General features: G+C 38.0%; 1 protein-coding gene across 11 annotated transcripts in view; it reads right to left on the reverse strand.

Moving 5' to 3' along the window:
- CACNB2 (calcium voltage-gated channel auxiliary subunit beta 2) overlaps positions 1-20,400 on the reverse strand; it is a 263,484-nt gene that overhangs the window by 40,418 nt on the left and 202,666 nt on the right. For all 11 annotated transcript variants that reach the window (XM_074900176.1, XM_074900177.1, XM_074900181.1 and 8 more), the window contains one exon: positions 441-563. In XM_074900176.1, coding sequence (XP_074756277.1) covers positions 441-563 — 123 coding nt within the window. The remainder of the gene's footprint in view (positions 1-440; positions 564-20,400) is intronic.

A 20,400-nucleotide genomic window follows, 5' to 3' on the forward strand; every position in this document is an offset into this window, starting at 1 on the left:
GTAACTTCAGTGAAAAAAAAGAGACCTGAGGATTTTTGGGTCAATTGAGAATCAGTCACACAAATAAAAGAGAATCAACCCTTGGCTGCTGAGTCAGAATGAACCCTCGGAGTACTAGAATGGTAAAACGCAGAAATATTATATCACTGAATAGGCAGATGTAGATTTTTAAAGCTCTGAATAACTGATTTTTACTAGAGAAGAAAAGCACTCACTTTCCAAACTTCATTAATTTGAATGTAAGTAATTTGTGCCACTGCTTTTATTAAGAATAGTATTTCAAAGAATATTCAGTTCCTTATACACAGCTACCTTATTTATATAATATTTGCAGAGCGCTTTGACAATGTGACAAGTTATCTTAAAGTTAAAAAATAATAGTACTACTACTCGAATAGACCCTTAAAGAGAGATACATTTACTCCTCTAGTTTTACTTACTTCTTTAACATGAAGAAAATCTTTAGCCTCAAATGAAATGGCCATGCCTGGGACTGGAACATCGTCATCGTGAGCTGCACTGTACCCAACATTTGTCCGAACTGCAAATGCAACAGGTTTTGTCTGCAAAACAAAAGATAAACAGCATGAAGATTTCCCTCACAAACATGTATACATGTACAAACATATGCAGAGAGGATGATTTCTGTAAGTTATCTTTTTACAATAATGAAAATTAGAGAACTCTCAAAGCATCCATGTAAAACACTATGGAACGTCACATTTACTTACCTCAGTTATTGTATATCAACACATTTGATAGAATACAAGGTGTTTTTTTCTAGATACTAGTGCTCTGAGTTCATCTGGAATAAGTCAAATCACTAATGAGAAATCATGAACCAGGTGGCAACCCATATACTATGCTCAGCTTACAGTTCTGCTGCCATGCTTGCCCCGAGCTACAGAGGAGCATATGCCAGCCCCAAGTAATCTTCAGGGAAATAACAAATTAGGAGGAGCCCCTCCAGCAGCTGCCAGTGACCCCTAAGTAAGACATCTCATGGCAGAGCCATTCTGAGAGCACAGTAATGTGCCCTCAGATCAACAGGTCATTACCAAATACCAGCCACAGACAGATTTGCTGGTTCCAATAATTCATGCTAAAACCTGTGCTGGTAATTGACACACTGAGTTACAGGATTTTCACAAGTTTTTCAAGACACAGTTGCAGGAAGTTAGTGGGCCCCCTAGCCCCACAGCTGCCTCCAGCCTCCTGGACAGCTTCCCCTTCCAAGACCCACCAGTGCTGAACAACCTTTCTGCATAGGTACAGTTAAGCAAGTAGTAAAAGCTGCCAACCAGCTCAGCCCAGTCTGTACCTATAGAGGGCTTCCTCTTCTCAAAAGTACACCAGAATACAGAACAACCTTTATTCTGGTTTATTATACACCAAACAACACCTTGAGCTTGCTCTCCCAACAGGATATCACATAGTATCCCTGGGACACACCATTGTCGTACCCCAGGCTAAACTTTTAGCCAACCTCAAAATCCTCCACACTGCTCTTATGATTTAGTCTGAGGTTCCTATACATTACATCTGGCAAAATATTTTTAAAAGCGTGATCCAAGTGTCAGAGGTGCTCACAAATGATTGAGGAAAGCCTGACATAACTTTTCATCTTAAAATATACAATATATAAAACTTCTACCAGACAACAATTTTAGCTTTATTAGTTAGCATCCATCATCACTTTGCCTTGGCTAAAAATACAGTATTTTGCTGAGATGACAAGCAAAAAAATACCACATTTCCTACATAAGGAATTGCTTCCATTTATTCTCAGAAAAGAGGACATGAAAATGCATCCCCCACTTCATCATAGCAAACCTGAATACTTGAAACCAAAAATCATGCTGTATTTTTCTGATTACCAAAAATCCCTGCCTGCTCCATCCAGGATTACTCTGACAACTGGCACAGTGCTAGAGGACAGAATCTGCCACATTAAAATACATGATAAAATAATGAGGGAGATATATAGATAAATCTAAAGATAATATCATGCCAGTTGTCCTGGAAAGGACAGTTGGAAATAAAGGGAAAGAAGGTTCCCTGTTGTTTAATTTAAGTCTAATGTGCTATAAAAGCCACAGGGTTCCAATAAAGAAGATTTAAAAACTCCTTAAATAGGCCTGGATTTGAATAAACTACCACAGTCAAACAATTTACATCTAAGTGCACATTCTAAGAAGGCTTTTTAATTTAGAAGGAGAAACAATAAGCTCTTTCATAACAGCGAGGTCAAGAGAGTCTCTGTGTCCAGAAGTGAAACAGGCAGTTTCAATGGAAATTAATTTTGGACAGGGATTGCAGAATGGACTTTACGTTTGTGTGGTATTCTGGATCTAAATATGTATTTGTACAAAGAGATGATCAGAAAATTATTGGAAAACGAGCTCATCCTGTCTATTCTTTCTTCTGGAATTAGTGGAAAAATCTTAAGAATCTTAAGAAAGGTTCGGTAGAAGGGCTCTAAAGACTGAAATTGGTACCATTAAACAGTCATTTATTTAAACTGGTAAGTCTATGGCAGACTAAAAATTGAAATACAACTGAATATATCTACAGGTTGAAATAACACATCCCAAGAGTTCAATGTCTTTCTTAGTGCTTAGCCACAATTAGAATATTGCAAATAATCAATTGCTTTTCTTTCCAGGTCACCTGTTTTAGGAAAAAAAAAACAACCAACCAAACAAAAAACCCTATGTGAAACTAAAAATAAATAGGTAGTAATTTTTTAAGTGCCTGTTTTCTTTCAACAAGGAAAATCCTATTGCTGTTGGAACACGCTGGAGATGTTACTCAATAGATATAGGTTATATAAACATCTTGATTATATTTGCACTGTGCAAGAGAAAAAAGTTCAAATCAGAAATAATATTTAAAAAATACACAGACACAACTGATAAGTGGATCAAATTAATCCATTAATGGGAGAAAATGTAGAAAAACGTGTATAACAAGAAGGAATTGCTTTAGATGAGCTTACTAGATGTTCTTACTAGCTACCATCCTGTCTTAGAAAATGATAGCCACAATTTTTTTATATATATATAAAAAAACCCACAAGGAAAAAAACATTAGCTGGCATAACTCATTGCATTGGGCATCTTTCTCATACCCTGAACTCTTCCAGTGTGCTGCAAAAGGAGTTTAGGCACCTAACACAAATTTCTGGACTCCAGTACAAGAGAAAGGTATGTAAATGCTATGCACACGTCCCTTAATAAAATAATCTTGTCATTACAAAGATGAACTGTTGGAAAGGCATCAAGATATATTATGCGTTCATGCTTACATTTTTGAAAATGAGCATTTATGAGAATGATCATCCAAAAAAAAAAAAATTCAGCGATTCCTCCACATCAACTTAAAAACCTTGCAGTATTGATGCAACACAGGTATGTCCACTTCCTAACAGCTCAAATTCATATCTTATTCAACTCCTCTACAATTCTCTCAGTTGAAACTGAATGCTAGTAACCCTGCATAAAAGACAGCTAAGTATTGCAGAACTAAGCATGCCACAAAGGAAAAATGCAGTCACACAGGCACAGAATTCAGTGATATCATGCATCTTCCTTAAAAATAAAATATAACATAAATTACTGGGTTTTAACATTCATACAGAACCCCAAAACTTTCCTGAATTTAAAAATTATGGACTAACAAATTTGATGCTTTCTATGTTGTTACTCAATTCAATACTGAAAATAGAGATATGAATAAGCATTGAGATGTCAAATCTCCTAAACAATATTTCACCGTTAAATAGTAAACTGTCATTGTAGAAATGTATCTCAGAACATGAATGGAAATATTAAGGAACAATCTTTGCTAAACACTGATAGGGGGGATAATGTGCTTGCTTATCAATTCTCACATTTGCTCTATCCTCTAGTGAATATAAAAAATGCTCAACAGAATACTGTGATTTACTCCTAATAGTATCAGTGGATGAAAGACTTGAAAATCTCTGCTGCATTGCAACAAACAGACATCTTCAGCAAGTTAATGACCTTGACATACTTCTTATAATGATCTAAAATTTCCTATTAGCAGGCAACACCTGACTACCCAAGTAAAAGAAAAAAATGGAAACTATTGCAGAACTATCTTAACATAAAAGATAACTAGCAGGTAAAAAATCCTTTGTCATTTTCTGCTATTGAAAAGCTAATGTAAAACTCTGAGTAGAAAAACAAAGCAGAACACCAAGCTACAGATCTTCACAGACACGGTATGTCCCATTTTAGATACTTGTCATACTGGTAGAAAGGGAGACTGAATTACCATGGGATTAGACTACAATAATTCACCTAATTGAATATTTTAAACTAATTAATTTATAAAAGTTAAATGCTAGTCTTTTTACATAAATAAATAATTCTGAAGGTTTCAGAGAACTGTCAAATTAACTACTTTCTTCTTTTCTTGAACTATATTGTCTTGAACTAAAAAAAAATCCAGTTCTGTAATTAGGGCTTTATGTTAAATTTATTTTTTTTTGACACGTGCATATGTACGTTTCAAAATATAACTAGCATTTGCTTACATATTCTGAAGTTCTAAAATTAGACAGGGTCAAAACAGTTTAGCACTTCTTGTTTGTTCTCTAAATCTCCATGAAAATATGATGGCAGTTTAGCACTCAATCAATCCACAGGCTGAACTACAAGGACAGATGCTCCCAGATGTTAAACAGTTTAACATTTCATCTCTCTCAAGAGAAACAACGTAGCCTGAAAAAGTTCACTTATCTTCAGAATGAACATTTCCACCTTGCTTTCCTTTTATTCCCATTAAATAAAACATTCAACAGACCTAACAACCCTGCAAGGAGAACAGTAACCAGACCACAAACATTACTATCATCTGTACCACCAGGACAGCAGGGAACACATTCTGGAATGGGGTTCTTCATGAACCAATTTCAGCTTCTGATATAAACTCAGAATACAAATCAACAAAACCTTATTCATCAACTGTTAAACCAACTTTGGCTGTACACTTTTGGTAACAGACATAAATTAAAGTGGGACTAGGGAGACCTCATTTAAAACTCTTTTTCCATCTGGATCTCGCATCTTCCTTTTGGTTCACAAGTTATATTCACTTCATGCGTCCTCATGCCAAGCCTCATTACTAAGTCAATACTATTTACAGTATTATTATACTGTACTACTTATATTCTCTTACTCTTGTTTCATAGCTAACTTGTGTTCAATGCATGTATGAGCATTTGCACATTGTCTCTGCCTCAGTCAATTTGTCAGTTTAAATAAGTTCGCACCTGCTTGGTTGAATTTGTATTTGAGAAATGTATCACCCAATAACAGAGCAAAATAATACAATCTGTTTTCTAGTAATGTACTTAAAACATGTCAGGACCCTTTTTTTTTTTCTCCTGTAACACATTTCAGACTTTTTATGCTGTGCCATAAACCCAGTGGATGCAGCCCCTGGGGATCCCAGCCGAGGAGGCAAATTTTCTGACACGAAATTTGCTCACAGAACAGGTCATCTCCCTCATGGGCACTAATTTTGGGAATGTTGCTTGATAATTGAGGCATCTCTATTCCCCATCCACTATCAGACCGTAGAAAACCAGATTAGAGCATTCTCCAAACCATTTTCATTTACATCTGAGGTTTTCCTATATGAAGCAATGACTCTATGACTACAGAAATGCAAGCAAGGCTTAAGGTTGCCTTTGCTCTCTTCAGAAGTAGGTGATGAGGATCTGGGGTCTCTGATACAACTAATTTCTCACTCTATTACATCTTTCCCACAGTAGACGTACACTGCATTTACCAGTTTAAATGAAACCAGAATGCTAAGCAGAATGCATCTTTTATGAAGGCAATGCCAGATAAGTCAAGAACTGACTCAGAAAATACTTCAGTTATCATTTTGACAAAGTGCTTTTCGAAGTTGGCATCGGTGTTGAAGTTCAGAAAATTTGTCTCAATGCAAGTCTTATCCCTTACTATTTCTACATAATGCTATGAATACTTCATCATATCCACTTTTCAAAGATGCCTGTAACCTTATCCTGAAAGAAAGGAATGATTTTTCTCTTGGGTAATGAATATAATGGGTCTCTCTCAAAACACTACTAGCTTTACACTCATGAAAATTTAAAACACCACACAATTTTTTGAGATGAAGAAAGATGATACTACTACTGAACTTTTCATTAGTAGTTTGGTAGGGAATAAACATATCAGGTCATGACCTGTGTTTGGCACTATTTCCACAGAGTAGCCCTGTACGTAGTATTTAGGCCATAAGCAGTATTAATATCCCACATAGGACAAAGATCAATAGCAATGTAATGGCCTGAAAACTGCCGTCTTAATTCATTGACGCACTCAATGATTTTTTTGCCTCAGTCTTCACTGGCAAGGGCTCCAGCCATAAAACACCAAGTTGCAGAAGGTAAAGGTGGGTACTGGGAGAAGGAAGAATCGTCCACCGTAGAAGATCAGGCTCGAGACCATCTAAGGAACCTGAAGGTGCACAAGTCCATGGGACCTCATGAGATACATCAGAGGGTCCTGAGGGAACTAGTGGATGGAGTAGCTAAGTCATCATATCTGAGAAGTTGTGGCAGTCCAGTGAAGTTCTGCTGATTGGAAAAGGGGAAAAAAAAAAAAAAACCCACAACATTTTTAAAAAGAGAAAAAAAGACGACCCAGAGAACTACAAGTCGGTCAGTCTCACCTCTGTGCCCAGTAAGTTCATGGAATGGATCCTCCTGGAAAATATGCCAGGTTACATGGAAAATCAGGGGGTGATTGGTGAAAACCAACAATAGCTTCACTAAGGGGCAAATTGTGCCTGACAAATTGTAGAACAGGGTTACACTGTTGGTGGATAAGGGAAGAGGAACTGACATCATCTACATGGACTTGTGCAAAGAATCTGACACTGTCCTACACAACATTCTTGTCTCTAAATTGGAGAGACATGGAATTGACGGTTGGACTACTCAGCGGATAGGGAACTGGCTGGATGGTCGCACTCAAAGAGTTGTGGTCAAGGGCTCAATGTGCAAGTGGAGCGAACTGATGAGTGGCATTCTTTAGGTTTCATTATTGAGACCGTTGCTGTTTAACATCTTTGTTGGTGACACAGACAGTGGGATCAAGTTGGTAGCTTTGCTGGTGACACCAAGTAGTGTGGTGACGTTGACACGCTGGAGGGAAGGGATGTGCCATCGAGAGGGACCTGGACAGACTTAAGGGGGCCCGTGCAAACCTCATGGAGTTCAACAAGGCCAAGTGCAAGGTCCAGCACATGGGTCGGGGCAATCCCAAGCACAAATACAGGCTGGGCGATGAGTGGATTGAGAGCAGCCCTGCGGAGAAGGACTTGGGGGTACTGGTGGATGGAAAACTGACTATGAGCCAACAATGTGCAGTCGCAGCCCAGAAAGCCAAATGCATTCTGGGCTGCATCAAGAGAAGTGTGACCAGCAGGTTGAGGGAGGGAATTCTCCCCTTCGCTCTCATAAGATCCCACCTGCAGCACTGAATCCAGGTCTGGGGCACCCAGCTTAAGAAAGTCATGGACCTGTTCAAGAAGGCTCAGAGGAGGGCAATGAAGATGACTGGAGGAGCTGGACAACCCCCTTATAAGGACAGGCTGAGAGAGTTGGGGTTGTTCAGCCTGTGAAAGAGAAGGTTCAGGAGAGACCTTATTATGGCCTTCCAGTACTTAAAAGGGGCCTACAAGAAAGAAGGGGAGGGACTCCTTATCAGGGAGTGTAGGGATAGGACAAGGGGTAATGGTTTTAAACAGAAAGAGGGTAGATTTAGATTAGCTATAAAGAAGAAATTCTTTCCTGTGAGGGTGACAAGACACTGGCACAGGTTGCCCAGAGAAGCTGTGGCTGCCCCCTCCCTGGCAGTGTTCAAGGCCAGGTTGGACGGGGCTTTGAGCAACCTGGTCTAGTGGAAGGTGTCCCTGCCCATGGCAGGGGGGTTGGAACTAGATTATTGCTAAGGTCCCTTCCAACCCAAACGATTCTCTGATTCTATGATTTTACCTTGTTGTTGACAGAGTCAAAGATATAAAGCAAAAAGAGTTCAAAACCTAGATGTTTTACAGAATTATGTGAGTTTCATGATTATTTTAAAGACATTTACAATGTCATGAAATGTATAATGTCAAAAAGCATCTCAAGAATGGAAAAATAAACAAAAATAATAAAAGAACTTTCCTATATTTTTTATTTTGTACACTAATTTATACATGTTACACAAGAAACAAAACCCCACTAGAGTGCGCAAACAATTCACAGGAAATTTACGTCCTAAATGCTGATTATTGATGGAGCCCCATTAAAGATAAGGAACTGTCCAATTGCTAACAATAGCATCTGCTCAGCAATCTCATTGCTAAGAAAGCAATGACAATTCATGAATGTTGGAATAGGAAATTGAGTATACCTGCCATCACTAAAAGTAATGATCAATAATATGACTTCCCACCAAAGATTAGGCCTTCTTTTATTGGTGTGGGTGTACATATCAAACAAGTCTGGTAGCAAGACAAAATAATTGAGGTTGGAAGGGGCCTCCACTGTCACCTAGTCCAAGCCCTGCCCAAAGCAGGTCTGGTTAGATCAGGCTGCTTAGGGCTGTGTCCAGCCGAGTCTCAAGCACCTCCAAGGACAGACCCCGCAAGCTCTCTGTGCATGCTGCTCCAGTATTTGACCATCGTCAGAGTAAAAAAAAAACATACAGGAACTATGGTTCACTTGTATATCTGAGTGAGGGACATAAAAATCTAAACAGACAACAAATACTGGATTTTATATTCCAGTACAAGAAAAATGATGTGTTATCACAAGTGGAAATCACCAATTTGCAGTTTTAATTGCAAGTGGTCTAAAAAGGGTTTTTTTTTCAACCACTAGATTGTGTGCATGTGCGTGTCATATACTATTATTTCTGATTAAGACAGAAGTTGTATTACTTTCCTACAGCAGATAGAACTGCCTGAGGCTCATGTCTTGGATAAGTGTCTCCCTGTGCCAGGTGCTGTACGCAGCACTTCCAGCAAAGTGAAGGAGCTGAAAAACTACCGTACAGTAAGAGAACAAAACACAATAGAATTGTAGTTAATAAGTAACAGCCTAAGTACAAGAATGGTATAAAGAGATTCAAATTCTTCTGAATTATTAAGGCTTTTGATAGCACGGATCTCTCCTGAGGGATCTGGGAGACAAGTGGTCAGCCAGAACATATAGTTCTGGATCCAAACTTCATTACTGACACAGGCACTGAGGTATTACTTGATCTGAGTACATGTGACCATGTATTTCCAAAACTATGGCAAAGTGAACTATGTCCAGCCATTACCAGTGCTTGAACCACTACATTACAAAGGGCTGGGTCACCAAATTCTTGCCTAGGAAACATCTCAACTGCTGCTCTCTGGTGCTTGACACTAACATGCACCCTCCTGCAAGAACAGACAGAAAGGAGACATGAGCATTGCACAAGCCACCACCACAATCAGCCTTCCTACTGGACTCTAAGCAGGCTGTAAATGTCACTGCATGGAAAGTCAGCTATTACAGCTTAAGTGTGATGTTCCTTAGGATTGAGGCCCACTGGTGAAATTCCCTGAAGAAATCTTTGAATCCTTCCAGTTCCTTGGTACCCCTGCTACAGCAATGCCTGCTCCCAATATTAAAGAAGGAAAATTTAACATATCCAGCTAGTACAAAAGAGAGTCTGCCAGATCCATTTTTTCTTAACAATAGGTAGGCTTAAGAGAATTTTTTTTTTGTCCTTTCATACTCTCTAGAGATACTTTTGTTACTATTTTAGCTCATCTTCACACACAGCTTGAAAGTCATGCTTCCTACTTCCTTTTACGAAATTGTATTTGAATAGAGAGTCACCGATGTCGGTTTACATTCAGCTCAGGAGGCAGCAAAGACTGAAATAGCTTTAGTGACGCACATGGAGCTTTCTCATATGAGCGGGGTCTTTTTTTATTAGAGCATGATGCCAAAACTCATTGGTGGCCATGTGTTGTCTGCATGCAAGTGTGCCAGAAAGGTGGCTCTTTGGTACCACCCACCTGGGGAGTTAACAGGAACAACTGGAAACAGGCATAGCTGAAAAAGTCTGTTTGTGCTTACTGAAAACATGCTTACTCTGGCAGCAAAAGTCAGCAGATGAAAACTGTCGTTTGCAATAAAAATACTGTGCTGGGATTTCAAGTTCTTTTTTTCAATGTCACAAGTGAGGACATTTTATGCTTATGAGACATTTTAAGCTTATGAGACAGCATTTTAGTAGATCTTAGCTTTTTGGCTAAATTGAGTTTCACATAGAGAAAAGATCTGCAGTAACATTTTCAGGCTATGCACAAACAAAAATTCTCCAGGAAAAACATAAATCTGTGACACAGCAAGCTAAAGTAAACACTAAATAAATCAACAGTGCAATGGTTGGTTAAAAATGTAGATACTGTTATCAAAAGCTCCTTAAAAAAAGCTGTCTCATTGAAAATGTTTCTTAATTAAGTATTATGCATCCAAGTTTTATTGCTACTTCCAGTATTTAAATAATTTTGTACTTCACCTTTTCAACTGGATCAGAAAGTTTCTATGACTGATAGAGTCAAAGATGTTAAAATTTTTCACTTTTACATAAAACGTTAAGCATGTGTTTTCTAAAGAACTACGCTGAAAAATTATTCTTTTATTAGCAACATATATTTTGTAGTTAGACTGCTCTATTTCCAGGAGTTATATGAATATGCGTTCCAAGGATGGTATTTTTGAGTTTAAAAAGTCAAATGTTATATTAGCTCGTAACTAATATTCTGAATGAAAACTGTGAAGTTATGTCAGCACATGGTAAACACTACAGCTGACTCAATGCTCCTGCCCCCTTCACATGATTACATTTTATGGCCATAGCTTATGTTATCCCAACTCTTCAACTGAGTACCTATTGTTTCTGTAAGTCTTGCATTCTATGAGATATTTCTCATATGTAAATTCAAATGGAATCTCTACTACAAATCTCCTTGACAGCCTAGATACATACAGAAATGATAACACACAGCACATACATTTAAAGCTGTGTTAAAAGAACATTTATTTAAGTTGAAAGTTAAACATCCCAAACTTAGTAAAAGTTAAAATGGAGGTACCTTTAACTTAGGAGAACGGTGATGGTATCTTTAACTTACCCCTCACTATGCACAGTATTATGGTACAATCAACTTCATAATCATATATTCTCCTTTGCCTCAGTACTACATCTTACTTGCACACAGGAAGGATCTCCCCTTGTGACAGATCTATAATATATGAAACACAAGGAGCTCTCTATCGTATCCTATACACCTCCAATAGATTATTTTTTGCCATCAAAGAATGAGGCTTACCCAGTTCAACAGAGAAAGACAGGCAGTCTCAAAGGGATGATTTCTCTCTCTTAAAATGGCATGAATCACCTTTTGCCTCTCCCTATTCCCCAAGCAGAGAACTAAAGCACCAATCCCTAGTTATCCAGGCATACCAAATCCTACCCACTATTAAGTGTTATGGCTGGAAGGTTTCTTAAAATTTTCACTCAACATTAATGGAAATTTTTAATCTCAATATGTGACTTAGCAGCCCAGCTGCAACACTGTAAGGCCAAATAAATGCTTGCACAGCATTCAGATAGCTTCTGCACAAGAAGAAATCATTAGAGAAGTGAATACTTCTCTCTTCTTAATATGCAATAAATACAACACTGGACCACTACAAGAAAGAGAACAAGAAAGGAGAAACAAAATAAACAACAACTAGTTGTTAAATATAAACAGAGTAAAGACTATAGCATTATATATCTTCACAGGAAAGTTAAGCTAATACAAACCCCTTTACAACTTTCATTTTGTAGCTCTCAAGTACCTGATATGGTATGCTTAATTTGGGGTTTTTTATTTAATTTTGCGTATGTGCAGTTTTCTACATTTAAATAAAACAAACAACAAGAAGATCACTTAAGTAATACATTTCTAGTGTCACGCTGACATTTTCAAACACCATCAGTACAACTGAAATCTTTACATCCACTGCCAAAAACTCCTTGCAACTTCAATCACAAAATTAACAGACTGCAAACAGTTTAATATTCTGTAAGAGGAACAGCACTAGAGTTGAGGCACACTTTTGGCTGTCCTCTTCTCAAATATTCACTGAAAGCACAACAACTGTGAGACTTGGGAACTAGAAATATTTAAAGAAAAGCTAATCAGAAATGTAGTTTTATCTGAAATTTTGCCTTTTTTTTTTTTTTTTTTAAATAACGTTTACCTGAAGCTGATACTAGCATATAAAATATTAGGCCAAATATCTTAATTTTGGCAGAATGACAAACAAAAGAATAAATTATATATCTCTAACTTATTCTATTATAATTCTCCTCAATTGCCCTTTAGGCAAAACCACACATCTTGAGTTCTCAGCCTGGCCATTACTGTGGCTGTGCACATCTAGGAGACCATTGAGCGCTACCCCTGCCCCTTCTGTTTACATGGAAGAGTTCCCAGGAGGTTTAGCACCAGAAGAGCTGCTGTTGCACTGCAGTTCTCCTGTCCCATTATATGAAGAGTCATGGCCTTGCTCAGATGTTCTGGAGATCCTTTTCTTTCAGAAAAATCCTCCACAGATTTAGAATTAAGTTAGAGCAGCACTAGGGCTTCTCTGACATAAGCCAGGAACCAAGCAGAATCATACAGGGGAAAAGCCAACATAAGAGTGGCGAAAAATGAGGCTTTGGGGCATTCTTTGTCTGAGCCATGACAAGAGCAGCCCTTAATCGGGGCCTAAAGATTTAGGAGAGTTCTCATTCCATTTCTGTCCAGAAACACTCTCTCACAGTAATGTGTTACAAATGGAATTGCTTCTCTTTAATATTTTCTAATATTCTTATTTACTTTTCCTTAAGACATCTCATTTGGATTCCTTGCTTGGAGCACAAGATAAAACAGGTTTCCTGGTGGGTGTATGAGATGCAAGAGTGAAGTGCTGTGATGATGATATACTTGCAGAATATATTATACAGCTGGTGCACAGCTAGTCATCTAGTCAGCAGATGAAACAGTAGCTGGCAATAAACCTTACTCTTATTATAGCTGTGGAACTGCTAAAGTTTAATTCCAGGTTGGATGCAGCAAGAGTTATTACAAAAGCATGAAATAAAATGACATAGAATTGTAACAATTTTATCTTTGTAAGAAAAGGGGACACATCATCAAAATGCAAAGTGATGTTAAGAATTGTAATTTGGGTTTTTAGGCATTTTTAATTTACTCTGTTTTCTTGAGCTCAGTGGACTGACTTTTCTATGGGTATGCAGGATGTACTTCCTTAGGTTGAAGCAAAACAAGTGGAGCCGCCCATGCTCAGGGAATCAACCTTAGCAAGACATTGCCTTGTATGATACAACTGCCTATCTACACAGTTGTTTTAAAGACAGACAACGAGTATTACACATACTAGCATCTTATTCATAAGCAGCTGTCATTTACATGCTCAACATTACACAGGACTACATGCCTTCACTTGCTGTTGCAACAGGTACTCCTGGGAGGCAACTGCCCCTTGTGTGAGACTCAGCCCTTCTCCCTTCCAACGCCTAAATCTTCCTCTTTGTTTTGTAGTGCTTAGATTATATTAGAGAAAACCAAATTTAGTTTCTTTCTCATTGTCACATACTGTAGTGGGGAGAACACCCAGAGGAGTACAGCACTCATCAGGGGACCCCATCACTTTTGCAGCTGGCTCCCCCTATGCTTTCTTCCTCTCTTTCTCTCCTCTGTTTCTTTCTTATTTTTTCTCCAAAGTACCTTTCACTATAAAAAGTTGATGTATGTCATCAACTATGGATCTGGTGATACAGCTTTGTGCATGTAAGTGTGCCTCAGTACCCTTTGTGCATGAATGCCATTTACATGCAAACTATGTAATTAGTGGACAGTAGATATGGTTTGCTAATAAGTGACCAAAACTCTGCATACTTTAAAGCTTCTAAAAGAACAATTTTAAAATTCTGTATTTTTCCTCTAGTATCAAAATTGTATAAAATCCATGGCTATCCTCCAAGGAAATCTGCAATACTTTTTGAATTACTGGTAGTCAACCAGAGCGTTGTAAATGGCCGTTACGGCACAACTCATGTGCACAAAGTGATACTGGGGATACAGGAAAACAGATGGTAGAATTCTGCTCATTGTTTATTTTTTTAACTGAAATTAATTTTATTAAATGCCATATTCTATTTCCATATTTGCTTAAAGAAATTAAGAGACTGAAGTGAAGCTTAAAAGTAGAATATTAAACTGCAATGTTGTTAAAACATTCTATTTTATTTTTGAATAAAACTTTTTACAAGTTATGGAGAATGGAGAGACAAAATAAAATCAGTAGGTATTATTTAAATAATATATTTTAATCTTGTTTTACATTTATATTGCATCCCAAATAAATACTCCTCTTTTCTATGTGAATAACTTTTTTAATTGGTTGATTGGTATCAAATTCAAGATTTCTAGCACTTGTTTTTATAGCTTTGTTCAATTTTTGAGTCAGACATTGGAAGAAAAAGCATGCTTTACTGGTTTTCATCTAAAATGAATTCTTTTCTGCCCCATGGGAATAAAAACTACATGAAATGAATAAATATAAACACAATATTAACTTTATGTGGATTTTTAATTTTTGTATTACTTTAATGCCACATTAGCTTAAGTTTTAAAATATTCATTGTAAAGTAACACCTATTTAATACAGTGCATGACATCATGATGGGTTTATAAAGGTTGGTTTTACATGAAACAATACACGGTGTATGTAATTGATCACCATCCTTTCATTTGTTAAAAACTGAAGACAACTAACTCATCTGTTTACATGTCACTAAACAATTTACACAAATTTTTTATTGTCACTTTGCCTTCACAACAATATGGTAACTGAAAGCAACTGGAAGTCCACTGCATAAAAAAATTCTTCCTTAATTAACAAAACATAGTTGTGTGATAAATTGTGTAATTAGAATTTACATGAAGGAGACAGCATTTTCTGGAAAAGAAAGATGTTTCCTACCATAACAAATATGTAGACCTTCTCTAAAGTTCAGAATGCCCTGTGAGGCAGACAGTTGAAAGTCTCTGATTTAAGGATAAAATTAAAGGGAAAAAAAAAAAAAAAAAGGAGGCTCAGAAAGGGAAACAGAAAAGATATATTATAAGCAATCAAGCCTGGAGAAGATGATAAGGGTCTTATTTGAATAACTACCGATCCTCTAAAGACAGGTCTGGGGAAAACAAAATAAAAATGGCTCTTCTAGGTTTGTTTCTAACCAATTGGTAGAAACTGTTTAAGAACATTAAAGTGGAAAGAAGCAAGTGCTCATGAAACAGAACAACTCACTGACAGTGAGGAAATAGTGATAGCGTGAGAATGAGTAACACGAAAAGCAGATTTTAATATACTTTTAGTGTATTCTCAAGTATAATTGCTTCCCATGGGAAGCAGTTCTCAAGATAAAAATTAGTTCAGGAAGCTGACATGTCCTCAGTGAAATAATATTAAGGGCACAAGCACAAACTAACCTATATGGAAAAAGACAGAAAGTACATAACCTGAAAATTAAGAAAAAATACTAAAGGGGAAATTAATATGAATACAATAGAACTAACAAAAAGGGGAAAAAATCAGTATAAAATTATATACAATTAATTATCAATATTAAAAATAACTTTTCCTCCTGCTTTTAATGTATATTAATAGTAAAAAGAAGATCAAGAAAAGAGTTCTCTCACCCAAATGAAAAAACTAAAACTGTTCCTGACAAAGCAGAAATACCATGGATATTTGGTTCAGCCTTCAATTTTCTAAAAGTTTGCCATTACTGCATATTTAAAGGAGAAAAAAAACAAGGGAAAAAAAAACCAAAACAAAACCAAAGCCCAACAACCAAGTAAATTAAAAAAACAAATCAAAAAACCACCCTGATGAAGGAGTCAAAATTAAGGGTAGAGAAAGAAAAGCACAGGTGAGGCAAAGGTTTTATAAAACTCCAGCTATACCCTATTTTGCTCTAGTGATCTTTGAGCCATAATGTGGGAAACAGGACTATGACAAATGGAAGAACAGTCGACCTAACTTCAGTTTCTAGAAAAACATAAAATAAAAACCTTTTGCAGAGAAAGCAGAAGATAAGGAAAAACTCTATAACAAATTATGTCACACAGCCCTAACTCCTTTCTACAGGAGAATACACAGACAGACATCAGAGAACCCTCTCTTTGCTGGACTGACCGATGCTCTGAACTTTGTTCCCCTAATAGTCTCACAAGAAAGCTTTAGAAGTGTTGCTGAAATAAGGGGAATGCACAATAAATTGGAAGAGTTAACAGTAGGTTGCTATCAAATATGTAAAATAGATTAATTTATTTTCAGCAGCTTTGTATCCCTTGTCCGTTACCATTCAGTACGTCCACCAACTATTGGGCTGATGGGAACAAAATGACCTTCTTAAATTTACAAATTATACTGAACTGAGAGAAACTAATAGAACTGTGGCAGAAAGCAGCAAGACTTCAAAACTGTATTTCTAAACTGGAAGAATAATCCAAATGAAAAACAGGCCACAACTGAATCAGGAAAGCTGCAGATGACCAGATAGCACTCATCAACTCCGTAATTACAAAACATTTAACTGACTCAGTGGTTGTCCTAATGACAGAATGTAAGGCCTGGATCACAATTATAAGTGACTATCATACATGCCTGAAAAAGAGTACACAATAGAAGATGACCTGGCAAAATACAGCTCATGTGGCCCAAAACAATCTTTCCACATGATTCAAGAGGGGCTGGGGCCTGCACCATCATGGCACGGTACTTCAAGATGGTGTAGGAAGAAGAGAAACAGTTTGGACAAGAACAGCATCATGATTAGAGGTGTAGAAAGCAGCAAGGAAGACCCAGAAAGATTGCTTATTTCCTAATTGCCAGAGGTTTTAAGAGTAAGTTACACAAATACCTAAAAGGAATTGCCTAGGTACAACTCACCCTGAGTTGATGTAGAACAGGCTTCTCGGGAATGCCTTGAAATCCCTTTAAGTCTTAATTTTATTTTACTGTGTGAGCTCTTTCACATTTACAGAAGTTTATTTTAAAAACCAAAATATGTCAATCTTATTAAACTAATTTAATTTTAGATTTTATCTCCAGTCTTTGTCAGCTATTATGTGAAAAGTATGATCATTTAACACTACTTAAATGTTACCAAAAAAAAAAAAGAAGGAAAAAAACCCACCACAACAGGAAGATGAACAGCAACCACCAGGCAGTGGACTGTAGAACTTAACATTCACAGAACACTTGAAGTCTCTGTTTCACTACTTCCACATGCTTGGTCAAACTCATGCTGGAGTTCATGGAGTCACCAGTACAGCTAATCTCTCCTGCGTATCTCATACTATTGTTGTCTATGAACACAGATATTTCTAGTGAATTATTTTTTACCTGTTTTTTGTCCCCAAAGCAAACAGATAGGCTTAATATACATATATATTGGGTTAGTTAATTATCCTTTTCTGGTAATCTGAACTTCTCATGTGCTTATTAATGTGGCATCTAAGTGTTATATATTAAAATTTGTAAAAGCATTTATATGCAGCTCACAATGACAATACGCAGGCAGGGAGAAAAGCATAAAAAAAGACCCAGAGTGACAGAAGGAAATAATTTTTTTCTTGGATCCTAAAAGAGACAAGGTGGGATTTATTTCAACTGAAAAAGTTTCTAAGTTGTTAGGCAAAAAACAAGCCTTAAGTAAAAGACCAATCCTACTCAGGGCAGAAGTTGCCTTTTACATTTTGAGTTTTCTCAGTTTCATGAAGTTCATTGTTCTAGTTTTAAATCATTTAGGGAGTTGTGGGGACAGTTTCAGGTTCAGTTTTTAGGAAGACTTTTTTTTATTTTATTCCTGTCACTGTGGTGATGAGGGACAAGAGAGGACCATAGCAAAGGACCTGAGTCACCAGAAAAGAGTCAAGTCCTTGTGTGCAGGTAGATTGCTCCTACAAGAAGAGCTGACCAAGGCCTATTTGCTGCAACTGCTGCTCAAGTCACAGTGACAGTGCCAACTGTGGAAGGCACTGCTGTAGAATACAGACCAGGAGAGATGGAAGAAGCTGCAATCCAAGTGTCTCAAGTAGTGAATGTGGTACATCATCTAGGGAGGAGTGCAATGGCACACAGGCCAAATGCCTATATATTCATCACTTCTAGACAACCCAGATCATGAGACCCCACAAATTACTGACAGAGAGACTGAACTTCTATGTGGTATGGCAGCTTGGAGAGAAGATATGGAAAAGAAGGGATCCCATGAAAGCATTTTGGATGCCCTCAATGGCACTAAGCTGTTTCCCAGATACAAAAAAGCTTTTGCTACTAACTCTTTTCTTTAATATATGAAAGGTTTGCCCACGGTATGAAACTGAGTAGAAAGTGATGTGCTGCCTCAATAATCAAACAAAAGGCTCTAGATGTATTTAAACATGTCTCCAGAGGACACAGCTCACACCAATAGTTTACATCAGAAAGTACTTCTGCCTGCGCAATAGCCTTAGAGTATGAGGGTTAAGAGCACATGTCGTACAAGGAGCAGCTGAGGGAACTGGGGTTGTTTAGTCTGGAGGAGAAGGCTGAGGGGAGACCTCATCACCCTCTACAGCTACCTGAAAGGAGGGTGCAGAGAGCTGGGGATGAGCCTCTTTAACCAAGTAATAAGCGATAGAACAAGAGGTAATGGCCTCAAGTTGCACCAGGGAAGGTTTAGACTGGATATTAGGAAGCATTTATTTACAGAACGGCTTGTTAGGCGTTGGAATGGGCTGCCCAGGGAGGTGGTGGAATCCCCATCCCTGGAGGTGTTGAAGAGTAGAGTTGACATAGTGCTGAGGGATATGGTGTAGTTGGGAACTGTTAGTGTTAGGTTAATGGTTGGACTGGATGATCTTCAAGGTCTTTTCCAACCTAGACGATTCTGTGAATTAATACTATTGACTAAGTTTTGGGCAAATAAACTGTAAGGAGGTAATTTGGAGGACTAGTTACAGTTTGTGGGGAAATCCAGGAAAGCAGCAAAGAAAGGAAGGGAAGAAAATGTAGAAGCACTTGGGCATCTTTTCTGATTGGAGAAGTAGCACGTTAGCCTTCAGCACTGAGGCTGGTTGTATGTAAAAGACATCACTCTGCCTTGCATGGGAGGCTGCCACACAGGTTGATGGGTGTGGAGAGGGTAACATGTCTTGGCAAGAAGCACAGGCCAAGATCCCTGATTCCATTAGGAAAAGGGTTAGATTAATACTGAAGAGACAGTCCCCTCCAGGGACACACAGGGAGCAACCCATGGAGAGAAAATGTCACTCTATGGTAGGTCAGGTCAGGCAGCAACTTACTGACACACGGGAAGTGTGGAAAACTGGCCCATAAAGCCTTCCTTGATCCCTCACAATAAGTGGGCTGCCTGTGTTTGTAGGGAAGAGAAACAGATGAAGCCAACCATGATAATGAGCAGAAAGCTCCCAAAAAGACAGAAACAAAGTGGAAAGTATTTCAGGAGATGGAAGCTTAAGAGAAGCCACAAAAATAGCCAAACATTCTGGACTGCTGAACCCAAAGGACAGTTAATGTTAGTGTTCAGCCCTGCCCCCAGAGTCAACCTACAAAACGTAAGGCACAGAGAGAAAAGCATCAGGTATCTGCTATTCTCAGGCTGGTCTCAATCCTAAAGCCACCAGACAGCGCAGTGATTTCAATACCCACGCTCCAAAGAAATAGGCAGGGAATAGGACAGGAGATGTGAACAAGGTGGTACTCTGGAGAGACATTTTGTTTCAGGGTATCTGATGCAGGGAAGCTAACACAGGAGAGTCAGGTAACCATGCCTTGGCCTCCATAGGCCAGGCAGGGAAGTGTTAGAACTTGCTGAACCGAAGCTTTTTACACCCTTTGACATTTAAAACACCCTTAGGACTGATAAAACTGCCACAGAGGAGAAATAAATAAATAAAAAGACAAAGAAGAGAGAAGGAATGAGATGGCTTAAGCTGTGAAAGAGTGTGTTAGGAGAGAAATTTATGGGATGCTGTTCTGTCACTTGGCTTTGAGCAGCAGCTGACTGAGCTCACTGGGATATTGGAAGCAGCCCCAGCACGTGAACTAGTACCACCCTGCCTCACAGCACTGCTCATGGAGAAAATTACTAAAAGTAGCAGTAGATCTGGCCTTTAGCTTTACTGTGACTTCTACAGAGCTCTCCCCAAGCGGCAAAAGCACAGCAG

Source organism: Athene noctua, chromosome 2 (assembly GCF_965140245.1).
Source record: "Athene noctua chromosome 2, bAthNoc1.hap1.1, whole genome shotgun sequence".
In the NCBI taxonomy this organism is placed as follows: Eukaryota; Metazoa; Chordata; class Aves; order Strigiformes; family Strigidae; genus Athene; species Athene noctua.